Source organism: Actinia tenebrosa, unplaced genomic scaffold (assembly GCF_029948245.1).
Source record: "Actinia tenebrosa isolate PJP-AT-01 unplaced genomic scaffold, QUT_ActTen_1.0 PGA_scaffold9__36_contigs__length_13948895, whole genome shotgun sequence".
NCBI lineage: Eukaryota > Metazoa > Cnidaria > Anthozoa > Actiniaria > Actiniidae > Actinia > Actinia tenebrosa.
In genome coordinates this window covers 7,859,922-7,877,271 of record NW_028292586.1, presented here as the reverse complement: position 1 = coordinate 7,877,271, position 17,350 = coordinate 7,859,922, and the positions used below count along the sequence as shown (strand labels likewise).

Genomic DNA, 17,350 nt, shown 5'->3' with positions numbered 1-17,350 from the left:
TTTGGATTTCCGTTTCCCGAATCAGAAATCGCATTTCTGTTTTCTGAATCACGAATCAGAAATCACAATCTCGCTGACATACGACAAAACACCACGTGTAGGGGAGGGGTGACCACTCGAAAATACTCTTACTTCCGGTATCATTATCTGCGCTCTATCACCCCACCCTACCCTCCCCAGAGAGGAATATATGTCACGTGATTACCAACCACATGAAAAAGTTCAAATACTTTTTGTCGCCTTCGTTTGTTACGACTGCTACAGTGGGTGGTGCAATTTAAGAATAGTAGCGATCATGGATAACTGTGATTTAAAATACAAAGCAGAATACAAAACAGTAGCTACGACAAACGTAACACTTTCAGCTTTATATTCAATATTTGGTATTAATTCCGCGTGCCCATGTTGGCTTAGAGATCCCACAGACACTCACATTTTCCCTGACGAGAATGGAGCTTTTCCAACTCTCGAAAGCTGCAGCTTCTACGTCGTGGAGGTGGGAGCTGCAAAACGCACATTGTCAAAAAGTGACTCTTCTGCCGAAAGTTCGGACGATTTTAGGACTGCATATCAAATGGCTACAAGTACCAAAAACAAGAAACAGAAAAAGAGATCCTCTAAGGGAAAAGGTCCCAGAGCTGTTCCCGGAACCCAGCCTAAACCAGGCCCTTCGGGAATCGAGTCCTGGTTTTTTAAAATAACCGTGGGAGAGTTGATAAAACAGAAAATCGTACCGTTGAAAAACATTTTGATTAAATGTTATTCTACAACTACATGTTCAACAGTCAAGGAGGAAATTGGCAGAGAGTTAAACATCAACCCACGTTATATCGCTTTGTATGACAGTGATTACATAGAAATACAAGACTCCCCAGGAAGAGTAGGTAAGCTCAATATATAGCCAGTTTTCATTGTGATTATTCAAATGCTTATTTTATTGTTTCTAAAGTTATTCCTGGATGCCGTTATTTAGATTTTTTATTCTATGAGATGCAAACATTGCTGCTATCTGAGCAAATCAAACTTTCACCTTAATACTAGTAACTTCAGCGTTGAAATGAAAAGACGTTGTCAATTTCAGGCGTGAGAAGAGTTGTCCCTGATTGGTCAAAACAGTCATTATCTTATTTATGATCTTTTACTAAAATCCCGAGTACCAACATTTAATTAATTCGTATGGGATTTGGCGGGAAAATGGTGCTTCTGCGGATATTTATTTATCTAGTATATATATTTCTTATTACAGTTCTTTGTCATTTGTTCTTCTATTTATTATTATTTACTAGCTGAAAAGACATAGTTATCTTTGTTTACGTGCATTGCTCATTACATTACAAAGTCAGGGTTAAATCAATTAGTAAAATTCTGCGTTGATTTCAGGAAAATATTGGTCAGGAACAAGGAAAATATTTGTGGTGCAGAGGGATTCAGACACCACGAACAGCAAAGTTCAACTGGCACCTGCAGGCACCGACTTCTCATCATTAGGAGCTAAAATTAGTGAATCATTGGATATAATATCTACACAGATAGAGCGCATCGAGAAAAAGGTAGACAAAGTAGAAGTCTTCATCTCCAAGGGCTCAGAAAATGTATACAAAAATATAGCTGTCTTCACTAGAGATATCCTCAAATGCCCAATTTGTTGCGAGGTGACAAAAGATGAAATCCCGCATGCGGTAGCCTGCTGCAACAGCGTATTCTGCCAACGTTGCGTCAACGAACTGGTTGCAAGAGATGATAACACATGCCCTCTGTGTAAAAAAAGGCGCGGGCCAATGTATCCAGTCTTGCTCTCTGGAATGCAGGAGCTATCGAACAAAGTAGCTATAATTCCGGAAGAAACAGGGCAACAAGACAGCGATTGAAACATTCAAACTTTTGCTTTTTTGTGTTTAAAAGGAGATAGAAGTTGTATTGCGAATCCTTTGCTTAGCTATTATTTCTAGCCGTTCTTAAACCCCGTGTTTTCTAATGATTTTTCTGTCGCGGCGCAGTAGGTTTTGTCGGAAAACACAGAAACGCATTGATGGGACGTTCGTCTTGTCTACTAATTGCGTTTAGTTTGACTTAATAAGTAGTTGTTTTTCTAATATATTCACTTGCAAAGTTTTACTGTAAAATATCTCTCTATATATGGAAATGTTATGTGATGCTATAAGAACGTATAAAAACCAAGACTATTGAACACTTACATAAACATTTGTTTATGTGAAAAGGAGACAAATACAGGTCTGAGTTGTACACCGAGATCAGACTGAACGAGGTTGTTTATTTTCTGGTATCTGGCATTGCTTGATAGGCCGATAATGGTCATCAGTTATAGTGCAGTGTAAGATGTTATATGTAGTCTCACAGCTTGAATAAAAGCCTTCATGATTAAGATTTTTACAAAATATGTTGTCAAAATATGTATTAATCTATGAATTAGGGACCGTTCATAATTTATGGGTTTTTTTAGGGGGGAGGCATCAATTTCATCCAAACCATTGCAGGCGCATCAAATGTCCATCCATTTTCTGTATATTGAGGGCATTTTAACTTCACAGCACGGGCATCTGAGTCTTCGTAGTTTGACTAGAAAGCGCTATTCAAACCGGATTTGACCTTGCAATGTTTTTAAAGATGGTCATGGTATTAAGGGCAGAAAAAATATACTGAGAAATATGATTATTCTCAGTGGTCTACGAAGCTAAGGCCGATTTAAGTTTCATGAAATATTTTAGTCCTCTTTTGAATGGCCTGGGATTTCCCCTAACAACTTCTGTGAAGATATTCTCAAATGAATACTTTCGGTTGAAAAGACGTTCTCTCATCTGTTGTTGAGGTTTGTTACTGGACAATTGATCAACGCCAACTCTCCACTGTCGCTGAAGCTTTCCACCTTGAGCTTCAAACAATGCCACGGCAGTTTCTTCGTTAGGAACATGACACTCTAGAAGTGGACTCAAAAAATTGGTCTGCTGTCTTCTGTGAGAAGGAATCCCATTTCCAGCTTTACCTGTAAGGAAAAAACATATAGTTACTATAAAATCCACACGATATTTATGGAAAAAAATCGAGTGTAAACTAAGTACCCTTAATCTTATGCGAGTTCCATGACGCTACGAATCTCTCCATTCCTACTTTGGCAACCTCGCAGGTAAACCACGACACACAAAACATCACATGTTCATTAGTCATGTCAATAACACCTCTTTCCTCCAAATCTACAAGAATCCTTTTTATTGGGTAGTTCACTCTTGTATTTACTTCTGGCCACACCCTTTCAATGGTTAAGTTCCTTTTTGAAGTAGTTTTCATGTGTGCAGCTCTGTCTTGGTTCTGTCTTTGCCTTTTAAGAAGTTCTTGAATAAAGAGTATTAGAATCCACTCTTTACCCATATCGACTCGCAGCTGATCAAAAATGCCAGTGTTTACGAGAACCGGTCTAAAGAAAATAACCGGATATATTTGTTAATTAGGCATGTACAGTGGCGGATATATCTAGAACCGGATTGGCTGTTACAGTAGCTTAAAAAATTATAACTCATTAATAAATGTATATAGGAAAGGATTGATACTTCAACAATCCAATCTACTCACACCCCATCCACCTATATAATAACCATAATAGTAATAATCATGATGATGATAACCACTCATTACGGTATGCAATAAAGTATGCATGTATATTGTGTGGAAAAAAGATACATACCTGTAGAACTGACTGTACAACTTGATTGGATTTTTGGAAGGCAAAGTAATCCAATTCTCAATATAGCCACTATAGCCATCTCTCAATACAGCATGCAAGACGCCATAACGTATCAGCTTCTCGTTTTGATCAATGTGACCTTTATATCCAAACCGCGGAGCATAGTACGGTACAGGGTTTGTCCTATCTAGTATATCACGTTTTCTTGCTTCAAAAGCAGTTGGATTGGATTCTTTTAAAACTCTGTTAATAGTTCTCACAGATACTTGAACGCCCTTAGTCCTAAGATATCCTTGGAGCGTTAAAGAACCGTAACTGGGACCAACCTGAAATATTAATAATCGATTCAGTGCTTCCGCCCATAGCTACTAAAATTAAAATCATATGAGCATACGCATAGCCCCTCGGGCTACTTGCAAAAAAATATTGGTTATCACGTAAATCACTTCTAAATCAATAACAGCTTACCTCGCTAACTGCCCTTTTTATAAAATTTTCTTTGGCATTACTATCCAATTTTTCCGTACAGAATCTACGTAGGCCGTTGACTTGGCAATACCGCCGTACACTTCTTCTAGAAAGTCCTCGAGAAATGTTAGGATAACTCTCTTTTAAATACCTTTCCACGTCCCGTAAGAATCCTCCAGCATCGAGAATCTGTCTAACTTCGTCTTGGACATTGAGGGAATCAATTAAGCTCATTTTTTGTCGTAATCACTGACAGAACAACTGAGATCTTTTTAGCTAAGTTTGAATTTATAAGTTTGAAACAATTTTACAGTAATATACTACCCAGGGGATCACGGTTCAATGTTTGTCTTAGCGGAAGTTCAATAACAGCGACAACTATTGGACTAGGGGGGAGGGGGTGGGGTGATAGAGCGCAGATAATGATACCGGAAGTAAGAGTATTTTCGAGTGGTCACCCCTCCCCTACACGTGGTGTTTTGTCGTATGTCAGCGAGATTGTGATTTCTGATTCGTGATTCAGAAAACAGAAATGCGATTTCTGATTCGGGAAACGGAAATCCAAAATCCTGCATTCTCTCCTTCAAACTTGTATTTTCGCCTATGCAATACACCTAGGCAGTGCCGAAAAGTAAGTTTTCTGATTTCTGAAACAGAAATCTAAAATAACACTTGTACAATTCCTGATTTCTGATTCCAATAATCAGGTTGGCCGCAAAGCATCCTGATTTTCCTATCTTTTTGGCTATAATCACGTAATCCGCCAATAATCGAATTAAAGGAGCAACAAACTTCCATGGGAATAAAGTTTTGCAAATCATAACGTGGATAAAAGCGATAATGACTGAAGAATGGATGTTGTTTGCGGCGTTAATTATACAATAGAATTGCGGCAATTTAATTTCATATGTCAGTCATCTATCAAAGTCTCCGATGAACTTAGTTTTTGTATTGTAATCAAATTCTCACTCGAAAAAAGTCAAAACGGGGGTAATCATTTTTCGATTTCTCTTGAAAAATCAAAAAGACAACAACAACAAAAAAAAAAAAAAACAAAAAAAAAAAAAAAAAAAAAAAACTTTTTTCCCCTCTGAAATTGAAAAGAAAAAGACTTTATTTTTAAATTGCAAAAACTAAATCTGTCGCGTTACACATTTCAGCCCTGCCGCTCAGTCACTAAATAATTGTAAACAGAAGTTCCCGGGCATAAATTGTTGTTAAATTCTAGGTAAAATCAAATGTAAAAACGAAATTCTTGCGGTATTCGTTATTGGTATATTACATTGAACTTGTATGCTGATGATATTTTATGATATTTTGCCAAATTAAGATTTAAAAATCCAAAGAGTTATGCAAATTTGTCAATCGCTTTGATTTGGCCGACCGTCTGAGTTCTTCAAAATTTCTGTAACTTTAGAATTTTATTTCTCGTCGCAGAACAAAAAAACCCCAAAAATGCCTTCACTCACGATTAGAACATTATTTTAGCTTTTCAATTTCTTAATATCAACGTTTTATTTTATTTAGCACACGGAGAAATTATTTTTTGAAAATTCCTCATTTTTGACGCGGAGTCAAAGTACCCTGGTGAATAAATATTTTTCGCCACTATGAATTTATTTGAAGACAGTGAAATTTCATTTTTTAAATGTTAAAACACTATTCCAAATAATTTCCAAAGATTGAGCCTGTAGATATTTTTGCAAAGGCACGCGAGGCCCCCAAAGTTGGAGTATATTTTGACTCTCTCAGAGGGTCAATTATGCACGAATTCGTTTTTCTCGTTTTTCTCGGAAATAAAGCGATATTTCGGCAACTGAAGTATACCACGGTTTATATTGCCTCAAGGTCTTCCTAATGCCAAAATATGAACGAATTCGATTTTTCGGCTGTTGCCGGCGTATGGTCGATTTTCGCTGACATCCTCTCTTAAAAATTCGTCCGGTGGGTGTGAAGCCAACCTATGCGTCCAGGTTTTGCTTTAGATTTATTACTGAGTTTTAGTATTCCTTACATTTTCAGATTCCCCGGACATCTCAACGACACTAATGGATTTAACATGATGCCAAGGATTGGTCCGCAGTGTGCTCTAGATCTACCTGCTGGCTGCCATATTATTTCTGACAACGGTTATCCTCCCCATCCTGCTCTGATTAAACCTAAAAGAAGAGCCCAAGTCAATGGAAACCCAAGACTACAGGAGATAAACAGGGAGCTCACTAGCTGTCGGATTAAAGTGGAACACGCCATAGGATTCTTTAAAACGTATCGCTGCATTTCTGAACGTTGGAGGCACCCTCGTGCTTTTCTCCCTATCGTTATACATTGCTGCGCGTCTTTGAGTAATCGGAGATTGCGTTTCTTGCGAAATACGTATTAAAGAACAGCCTCAATATATTGAAATACCGGTTTCAGTCATAAGTTGTAGTGGGTAAATTTTTGGTTTTGTTTCTCTGATTCTCTCACACTGAAACCCTCATTCACAAAGGGAACAATGTTTTCGAGTCTGCCACGATAAAAAAGTCAGTTCTGTTTTGCAAATGACCTTCATCATCAATACGCACTAAATATTTCGTAGTTTACGCTGTCTTGTTCTTGAAATAAAGGTTAAAAAATCCATTAGTCGTCTCCTTTATTTGACATAGAGGATATTACATGGGCGCGCGGAGATACGAATTTTATCTTCGAGTGTTGATGGTATCTCTCACGAGTGAGCGCAGCGAACGACTGAGAGATATTCAACACGAGAAGATAAAATTTGTATCTCCAAGTGGTCATGTAATGTTCTGTTTATTATATAGATATCGATGAGCGAAATACGAGGACTTATCCGGTGTCCTAAACCTTCGTACATTCTACACAGTGAAGATATCATACCCGTCACATGTGAAGATATCACTGTTGTCATGACTACCTTCATACTTCATCGATATCTATATAATAATAACCTTTGTCTCACTCGGGTAGGCGATAAGAGATAAATGCGTTGATATACCATTATTTAATTTACTCGCCAAACAATGGCTTTTGTTTTCTGAGCTCATTAAACTCTAGCACGAACTTCACAAAGTGGGTCAAAACCAGACATGAGACATATGTCTTATGCATAAAAGGTCTATTAGATCAGTACGAAGGCAAGGAGAAGTACGAATTAGGTGATCCTGAAGCGACTCTCCAACCGGTTACTTTTACTAGAATCCAAAATCAACACGAAAAGGAAAGAGAAAAAAACATTCTTTAAATGTCCTACTTCAGATAAATAGGCAAGGAAAAATCTTCAGGTTACTAGAATACAGAATACACATAAAAAGTAAAGAAAACTTCACGGCCTGTGAGCAGCGTCACTGGACATCTCTCAATTCCCCACGCCATGTCTTTGAATACAACGGTTCTCCTTGCTAATGCGACTTTTTCCGATTTCATGCAAGAAACTCTTCCGAAAAAAATTATTAAGGTAATGGTTTACTGCATCCTATTTGTAGTGTCATTCACTGGTAACCTGCTTATTGTATGGGCAACAAGCAGAGACATTCGACTAAGAAGTACGACCAATATTCTGATTGCCAACATGGCGGTCAGTGACCTTCTCATTCCTTTATTCTCGGTGCCAAAACGTATGCTATATATCACCTATTATGACAATATTTGGTTGATTGACGGTGACTTTGGACTAGCTCTTTGTAAGCTCGCACCTTACCTGCAAGACGTTTCTTTGGGTGTTTCGATTTACAGCTGTGTGTTTATCGCTCTTGATCGCTTCTACGCTGTAGTTCATCCACTCAGAGGAGGTTTGAGCAGAAGAAAACTCAAGTACATCATTGTAGGGATCTGGATGTTTTCTTTGGCCATGTTTTCCACATATTTCTTTACTTTTACGCTTGTGAAGACAGGAGATTCCACAAAATGCATCATGGATTTCACAAGAATCGGTGTTACAACAATCCTACACTTGAGGATTTATCATTTTGTAATGTTTGCGCTGAATGTTGGAATCCCATTACCTATCATCTCTTTCCTCTACTTACGTATCGTTCTCAAGCTCCGACGAACTGCAGTACCAGGACAAGCAGGGAACACTTCATCTGTGAGGGAGCGTCAAAACAAGAATGCCCTCAAAATGTCCGCCGTTATTGTCAGCCTTTTCTTCCTAAGCTTTGTACCCATAGTAATTGTCATTTCTCTGTCAATTTTTGGAAAACTTGATAGCTTATCACCGGCTGCAGGGAAAGATTTACTTTTCTCAGTGGCATTCATTGGAGAATCGAGTTGCTGCTTTAATTTCTTCATCTATTTGGTGTTCACTAAAGTTTATCGTCAAAATTTCAAAAACTTGTTATCAAAATGCACCTGTGCCAATCCTTGTTCCGAAAGAATTCGCACCACATCTTTTGCTCTTGAGAGTGTTGCACCAGTGACGGAACAGGGACAAGTCAACGTGATTGGAATAACCGACCTTAATTAAATTGGATACTGTATGAAACTTTCTAAGGTTATGGTATATAGGGATAAAGTTATAATAAGGTCGGATAAGTACGATTAGGCTAAGGTCAAACGTCGACCTTCACTTGAGCCGTACCTAAGGGAACGAACGATAATAGTGAAACTTTTTTTGTTTTGCAGACAGAAAATGCATTTAATTTCTGCATGACTGAAAGCTCGCCATTTTCTGAATGTTTCATTCTAGATTAGAACTAGACCCTTGTTCCAAGGATACACTCGTGCCCTGTGGGCGTGAGTAGTGTTGGGCATTTGTTTTGTGCTGGGGGCTGTAGAGGGGTTAAGGCCGGCATAGAAGTGTCTGAGAGAAAAATCACTCAAATATAAAACAAGTGAACACCGAAACAAGGAAATTAAATGAAGTATTAGGAAATAAATAGTGTGAGGGCACTAGATCACTAACATGTGTGATACAGTAGATAAACACTATTATATTCTTTTCTTCGAGTCTACTTGACTATTACATATTGAGTATTAGGGGTTTCACATTTTTATGTTTTCACTCTGAATTGCCCTAATTCACTATGACGTCACATCAAAACAATCTTCAGCAATCTATTGTTTAAACGCAAAGGATCTTGGTCGTCGGACGGGGTCAAATCAACGCAAATTCACCGAAAATTGTTCTAAAACCCGTATCAATCCACGAAGAGAAGTAGAATAGCCAGCAAACGCTCAGAATATTTTTGAGTACATATTAACCCATATTATATCTGAAAACCAGGCCATTTTAGATTAAACTGTTTCGCTAGGAGCAAATTTTGTTGAATTTTCTATTGGATTTGGCGATTCTATCCCCCACATAAACAAGCCGTGACGTCATAGTGAATTAGGTCAATTGTAAGTGTTGGTGGAGAGTGCAAGGGAATGGAAATGAAATCTTTAAAGATCACTGAACATTGGAAAATAACTTACTCTACTTCAAAGACAAAGCTAAAAAAAAACAACTTTATTTAACATTATTGTTATAAAGGCGTCAAAACAAGAATTGGCCTCAAAATGTCTGCCGTTATTGTCAGCCTTTACTTCATAACTTTTTTTACCTCTTACGGTGATTATTTTCCTTTCACGTTTTGGAAAACTTGATAGCTTATCACCGGCTGCAGGGATCGATTTACTTTTCTCGGTGACATTCATAGCCGAATCGAGTTACTGCTACAACTTCTTCATCTAACGTATAGTCGTTTTTCACTAACGTAAAAGGAATAATTTCAAAAACTTGCTTTCAAAATGCACGTTTCAATACTTGTTCAGGAAGATGGCACACCAAATCTTTTGCTCTTGAGAATGTGGCACCAGTCACGGATGGAACAGGTACTAGTTAACGTGATACTTAGTATTAACATAACATAACATAATGGTTTATTTACAATTCATCACCTTGTATACAGAAAAAAGAAGAAAGAAAAGCAAAAGCATGAAAAACTGTGAAAGGAGGTGAAAGAGGTTATCCCTATCTAGTTCACCTCCTTAACAAAAATTACAAACAATTAAGAACATTCTAAAATTTAAACATTGAAGTTTACGCATATCTACAAATATATATAAAAACTATGAACAATACTGAAATAATTGTATCACTGGTGTAGTATTGAAGCATTAATTGAACATATCAATGCTCAGTTTTTTCTTAAAAGTTTTCAGATTATCTGCTTCTGCAATTGCTTGAGGAAGCTTATTCCATGGATTTACCATGCGTATAAAAAAAGAATGTTTATAACTGTTCAGTTTGGCAGATTGTGTCTTAAGCTTAAAGCGATGATTGGATCGTAATGATCTAAACTTACTAGCAAAGATAAAGAATTCTTGACGGTTCAAACCGTTCAGTTCATTGATCGTTTTCTGTTAAAGATGTTCCTTTGAAGTTCCTTTGTTTTACTAACAGCAACTGAAGTATACCACGGTTTATATTGCCTCAAGGTCTTCCTAATACCAAAATATGAACGAATTCGATTTTTCGGCTGTTGCCGGCGTATGGTCGATTTTCGCTGACATCCTCCGTCTTAATCGTTCACTTTTATGATATTTCAGCAATAAATATCATTTCCAAGTTTACCAAAATAAAACAGTAGTAAGTACTTACGCAGCCGAACAATGAACTATCATCCCATCTGGAGTAACGATGATGTGGCTTGACATGAAGTGTTTCTTTTTGTCGCCTCTATAAAACATTGCCTGTCGTTGAGATGGTCGTCATATTGGATGAGTCGTTGCATCAATTATCCCAACACAGGACGGAATTTTTTTCCAGTGCCCCAGCCAACCTCTCCACTCTGCTAAAGTTGGCCAAACGACTTGTCGCGAATATTTCTCAAGTAGAAGAGGAACTATTTCTTTTATTGTTTTGCTTACATATGTAATGTCCACTTTAAACATCATGGCCAGGGTTTGCATTCTAAGATATCTTCTCAGCCAAATAAACACTAAGAGGAGTCTATAATATTCAATCTTTGAACTCGTATCCTGCGACGGACTCTGTTGCGACGGTATGTCCTGTCGTGTAATATTATTGACATTCGCATGTCCACAACGACCTCACCAAATGTTTGAAGTGTCTCGCCAGTTAGATACCAGAATTTAGTGGGAAAGCTAGCAATGTAATGGTAATAGTCACGGCCTTCATTAGGTTCTGCGATTCCTGTAAGGCCAAGTCGATCAATGACATCATTTGTTTTACACATGTCCAAAACGCGAATAATACATATCAAGACGAAGAAGATTTGACTGAAAAGATGAAACGGCAAAGCTGGGAAGTCATTCCCGGCATCTCGAAGCTTCAAAAATTGGAGGAGAACAAAGTAAGCAAGAATGAAGAACGTTGGCAAAACCGGAGGCGGCATCTTGTTTAGAGCGGTTGTTGAGAATTAGCTTTTCTTAAGATACAGCGTAGTATTCACGAGATTATATGCAATTCTGCTATCGTGTGTGCCAAAAATGCATAGGTAAGAGCATTGTATCGTGCTTGATGACAATAGCGTGAATCTACAATCGAGTAATTTCTCGGCTTCGGATATTTAACCTTGGCAAAAAATAATTAGCACATTATATTGTTCAAAGGTTATAATGTAGTTTTTGAACAAGTTGTCACCTCGTGCATGAAGCTCGCTTTAATGCATGACACAAGAAGGGACGAGAAATGGTGCGAAAAAGATCTGATGCTGACGCAGGTAAGACTTTGTCAAAGGAGGTTCATATTTTGTAATGACCCCATAATAGGGGGTGTAATTGTTTACACAGCTTTTAGGACATGATTGAGCAGATTTGTCTTTGCATTTCTCTGTTTTGTGCAATATATGAAAGAAACTACACATTTTTTTCCAAGTGTATGTCTGAGAGGCTCAAAGGTATGTTCACACTTAATTCTGTATAAATACAGCCTGGAGTTCTTGTGTGTGGTTGAAGTTTCTCGGCTCCATGGAGGGCAGAAACATATTTCTCGAAGCTGCTTTTGCGGGAGAGCCTGTAGTGAATCCAGAAGACCAAGGAGACAAAGAGTTGGAAAGGCTGGAAAGGATTTTCTTTACGCCAAAAACCAGGCAAAAGCGAAAAGCAGACCGCGATAAAGGCAAGTCTAGCAAATCTGAAATAAAATCCAAAAACAGAAACCTCGAGCTACAGCTGGTAAGGGAAGCAGTGAGCAAAGTTGGATGTCTTCCCAAACGAGTACTTAGTTACGTTGAGCTTATGGCCGACCAGCTCGGTCCTGTCGAAAAGCCCTACTATACATCCATTGGCAAGGGAACAGGGCCAACTAAACAGACGGCACTTAGGCGAATAGGAAGAAAAATAAAAGAATGGCAAGTCTCGGGGTAATTTCTTGATATACCAATTTATCATTCTGACTATAAATTCTTATTACTTTTAGTATTAATGTAGCTAATGAACTTGGTTTTTCCTTTTTTAGCGACGACAAACCATCAGTAAAAGACCCGGAGGATGTATACGAGAGTAGTTGTAGTGAAGAATCTTCGCCGATGGACATCAAAAACGATGCAAAGTGTACCTCGAAAGGAAAAGCAGACTATGGAAGGGACGGCCTTTATCTTGTTGGGGAAGATGAAAAAAGTAAAGCCTCTGATGCCAGAAAGTACTCGGAGACCACAACCAAAACGGAACGTTCAAGATTTCTTAGTGAATTTGAAGAGGATGAATTGATTGCAGAGGAGGAAAAAGGTGAGATGCTATCCATCAGTTTCATTGCCGTCATCGATATTATGTTCTTACGTAAGGCTTCAGCATAAGCACGAGGGAGTACGGCTCTTTTGAGTAATTTTCGGGTTGGGGTTGTGAGTCAGACCTAAAGTTACTTTTTATATATTCTTGCCTATACCATCTAAGGCTGAGTGAAAGGATTTAAGGCTGAATTATAAATTTTGGATCCATACCATAGTTGACAAGTTGAAGCTTCGGGGTTATAATAATTTCGGGTAATGGCTAGTTGGCACGTAACACTCGTCGGGTGTCTTTTCGGGTGTACAAACTGGAGTTTTTCGGCGTTTCCTGGTATCTTTTAGGGTATCGAAGTAAGACTCCTATCGATATCCCTTTTTTTGCACTTTAAAATTAGTTTAGCCGCTATAACTGACTCATCATCAAACAACACACAATTTAATAGCCATTTTGTAATTTTTATGTTTGTATTTCCTATGGGTTAACATTCTCCCGCAATCATTTTCTATATGCTGAGTAGATTTCCTGAGTAGAATTTTGAAGCTTTTTACGAGCATATCCAATATTTAATTTGTAGCCCCAATCCAACGACTCAACCCGCATTCATCGCACGCGGTGTTATTCATTTAAACGTGGTGTATTCTTGTCCCTATTCTTACAGCTGGAAAGGGAACAGAGAAGAAGGAAAAGAAGAAAAAGAAGAAAGATCAACTAGATGAGCTTATGGCAATGATGCCTACAATGACGGAGGCTGTAACCAAGGCGGCAAAGGCACATGAAAAAGCCGTTTCAAAGTGGCAAGGGTTGTCGATCTCTGACTCTGATTAGCGAGTTGGATGATACTATATATTGACGTGTTATTGTTCACAATAGAGTTTTTCTTTTCTCTTTGTTTGCTTGGCGTAATGTCATTTTAAGTGTTCATATTTTCCTCACTATTTATTTCTAACATTAGAGTTCACGCACTAAACCCGTGAAACAAATACTAACTTTAAACAATATAAAACTATGATTAAACAAAAGTAAACAAAAGATTCGGTATGAATTAGTACTAATTAGCACTATTTATTGTTCACGGGTTTAGTGCGTGCACACTATCATCGATGATAATTTTATTATCCATGATATAATTAAAATTTGCTAACTGGAGCGTTTATCCGCCAACGGGAGCTGCCTTGATCCCTTGGAACTTTAAACTGAGAAACCTTAGCATAATGCAATTGATCATGACATGTATTAGAACATAATAACTATACGAACAGCTAAACAACAAAATCGTGAAAGTGCACAAGAAAACCATAATATTTTTATTATTGGTATTTTTCGTCGCTTGGGAAAATAAACCCTCAGAAGACACTAATTCCATAGTTTTCTTTCGTGCTTGTTTGTCTTTTCACTTTCTGTGCATGCATGTTCAGGGGATTCAGTAAAATCGTTCTACTGCGGCGCGTGTATGCATAACAATAGATGACTTAAGTGGGTCAAAACCAGACATGAGACAAATGTCCTATACATAAAAGGTCTAATAAGTAAGAAGTCGGGCAACCTTGACATCGACTTATAAATCGTTAGTCTGGTGCACCTGTTTTTTTAAGAGCATGTAAGTAAATGAATACTCAACGAATAATGATCTTATAGGGAATTACGTGAAGAGATGGTTGAAGGGCCCAAACATGACCTCTGTGGCACTCCAAGGACCAATGGAAGGAAAAAGAATAAGAAAAGAAACAAGAAAAACTTGCAATATACAACATGGAATATTTTATCTAATTCAGTTTAGATCGGTGTATTTTGGAATAACTTCGAAATTTATAGTGCAAGTTGGATATGATGGATGTGGGAGCTTTGCTTATTGTCTTGAATCTTTCATGAATATTGAATACAAAAAAAGAGTTCAATACATGAAATATGCCTCTTGAAATAAACAAAGCTCTGTATTTTCTATGTACCCGTAAAGTGGTTATAAAAGAACTACAGCCCTAACCCGTTGGCTATATTTCAAGGGTGAAGGCGGAAAACTTAAACTCCATATTCAAGTGCCTTTGAAAAGCGCCTGAATAAAAGTTTAACATGGTCATTAATAACTCCTTGATATTTGCAAATGTAGTTGTCTCTCATCTGGTCAATCATTTTTTCCCATAAATTCGTAGCTGTCGAATTATATATCCGTGAAATAGCACAAAAACTAAATAGCACTAAACACATATATTTCTTTCGTTTTCGATCGTTTCATTGGTGCTATTTTGTACTAATATAGACCGTTTTCTCAAGGTTGCGTGCGCATCCAGCATGACGGGCCACAAAGCTAAAATTGAGAAGCCAGTTTTATATCAAAGATGAGAATAATCGATTTGATAAATTTTTATTGAAAAATCTAATAGAAATATATGATAATTCTCATTATGGGTGAAGCTCCTGTACTGGTATCTTAGCCCGTCAAGTTTCTTAAATTTGGATGCATGCGCACTCAACCTTGATAAAACGGTCTATTAGTTAGCACTATTTCACGAATATGTGCATTGCACTTTACTTAACGATTTTTCGCCAATGCGAAGTGAATATATTGGTGGATATTTACGGAAAAGCATAGTGGCTAGGTAAATGTACACCATATTCACTGAGCCTGAATTAAATAATGTTTTAGTATATACCAAAAAGGAAACCTCTAAAAAATTGATTAAAATTAATCGGATTTTTTTATTTAATCTAATTATATAACTTTTATTTGAAGGGAATAAAATCGTGACAGCTTGCACAACTCAGGAACTGTGCATTAATTATCAGGGGGTGGGGGTTTATGAAACGGGAGGGGACGGAGGGGGAGGCGGGAAGGGGGCAGAGTATAAAGTAATACACCAAGAGAAGAGGGGCGATGTTTCAATTACTTAATGGAAGGAAGGGAGTAATATCTAATTTTCAACGATATTTACAGTGCGACTGCTATAACCGGGGCAAAAAACAATAGTCTTTCAAAATATCTTTTTCTTCTCACGAGAACATAACGATGGCTATCTAGATGTTTACAAGTAACATAAGGGTCAAATTACCATTCTCGTGCAATTTAGGTTTTTGATTGGCTCGACTACCCAAAGCTGGAATGCATTGTTTTCATTCTACATTTTAATTGGCTCTCTTGTCTAACTGTCTAAGTGGCCCCGTATACAATAGTTGCACTGTAAATGATTTATCGTATGACACTTTTTTTTTACACTTTTCTTGTTGTGTAAAATATATGGGGAATACAACGAAGGGCATTGCAGTTTATTATGTTAATTTTAATTTAAAGGGATGTTCATTATTCTAGTCCATTTTATGCCTTCTCATCAAGACGGTTATAAAAACTTCTGAACTGCTATCTCAGCTGCTCCACGGAAGCAGTCGACCTTAGCAAGTCTCTCAGTTCATTAAAAGAGACTGATTTTTTTTTTTTTTTTTTTCTTTTTCTTTTTCTTTTTTGATAGAACCTAGCTACTTTGTTGACACATTCGCCGAAGATGTTTGTCTATTCGTAAAACAAAAACAAAAACAAAAATCTTCGCTTATTCATTATTCACAAAAAACACCAAAATGAAACACCTATTTGTCGTCGAGCACATGGAACTGGAAACGCAAGAAGAACATATGAATCGATAAAAAATCGTCAACGCTCGAGAAAAGGATTAATTCATTGCCACGGCTCATACTTTCGAATTCTTTTCTGGTCAAATAATACGAGAAAAATTCGCATGGTTTTATTTGTAAACACGACGCCGTCTACGAGTTTCTTCCGAACTTCCGAGCATGCGCAGTGCGTTTCTCACCCGTGTCCTTTCAAGTTTGTTGAGAAGACTTCGGTTTGATCCGAACTCGAGTCTGTACCGAAATGCTTTCGGCGTTAATAATTAGACACCACGAATATTCATCACCGAATATTACGGACATTTCTACATGTCAGAATATTTGCTAACCAGACAGTTTAGAATGTTGCATAGCCAATGCCTTTATCGCTATCACGATAGCATAGTCTCTACCGCGGTACTAGAGAAAAACGTTTTCGCATGCGTGCCTTTCAAATTGTTTTCATAGAATTTGAAGAGTTTTAGTGAAAACAAAAATATTAGTTTTCTCCGAGTATACAAAAAATGTGAGTATAGTTTTGTAAAACCAAGATAATTTATTAATAAAGACAATATGAGAAATTAAATTTCTAGAACTGACTTTAAGTTTTTGTATTTTGTGAAATGCATTTGTCAAGCCAGTTTGAAAGTCAAATTTGCATATTTTTCAGCATGAAGACGTTTCGACTTATACAGAATTAAGAACAACAACAACAATTTATTCGTACGTTAAGAAAGAAAATAATTTCACATAAAATATATAGATCTTATTAGACATTTTCGGGTGGAATACGGGTGGATATTTTTTCGAGTGTGCCGTACTTACACTTGCATTCCCTCCTAAAATGTCTAATAAGTTGCACGTTACCCAACTGAGCTGAGCTTCCCTTTTCCCAAAAAGAAGGCTTCAAAACGACTTTTC

At 37.4% G+C, this 17,350-nt stretch overlaps 1 protein-coding gene across 1 annotated transcript; it reads left to right on the top strand.

Annotated features, from left to right (window-relative positions):
- The first annotated feature begins 12,630 nt into the window (after positions 1 to 12,630).
- LOC148904682 (uncharacterized) lies at positions 12,631 to 13,685 on the top strand. The gene is made up of 2 exons (XM_089024423.1): positions 12,631 to 12,835; positions 13,494 to 13,685. The coding sequence occupies exons 1-2, from the start codon at positions 12,637 to 12,639 to the stop codon at positions 13,658 to 13,660; spliced, it is 366 nt and encodes a 121-aa protein (XP_088880549.1). The 5' UTR covers positions 12,631 to 12,636; the 3' UTR covers positions 13,661 to 13,685.
- Positions 13,686 to 17,350: the final 3,665 nt, after the last annotated feature.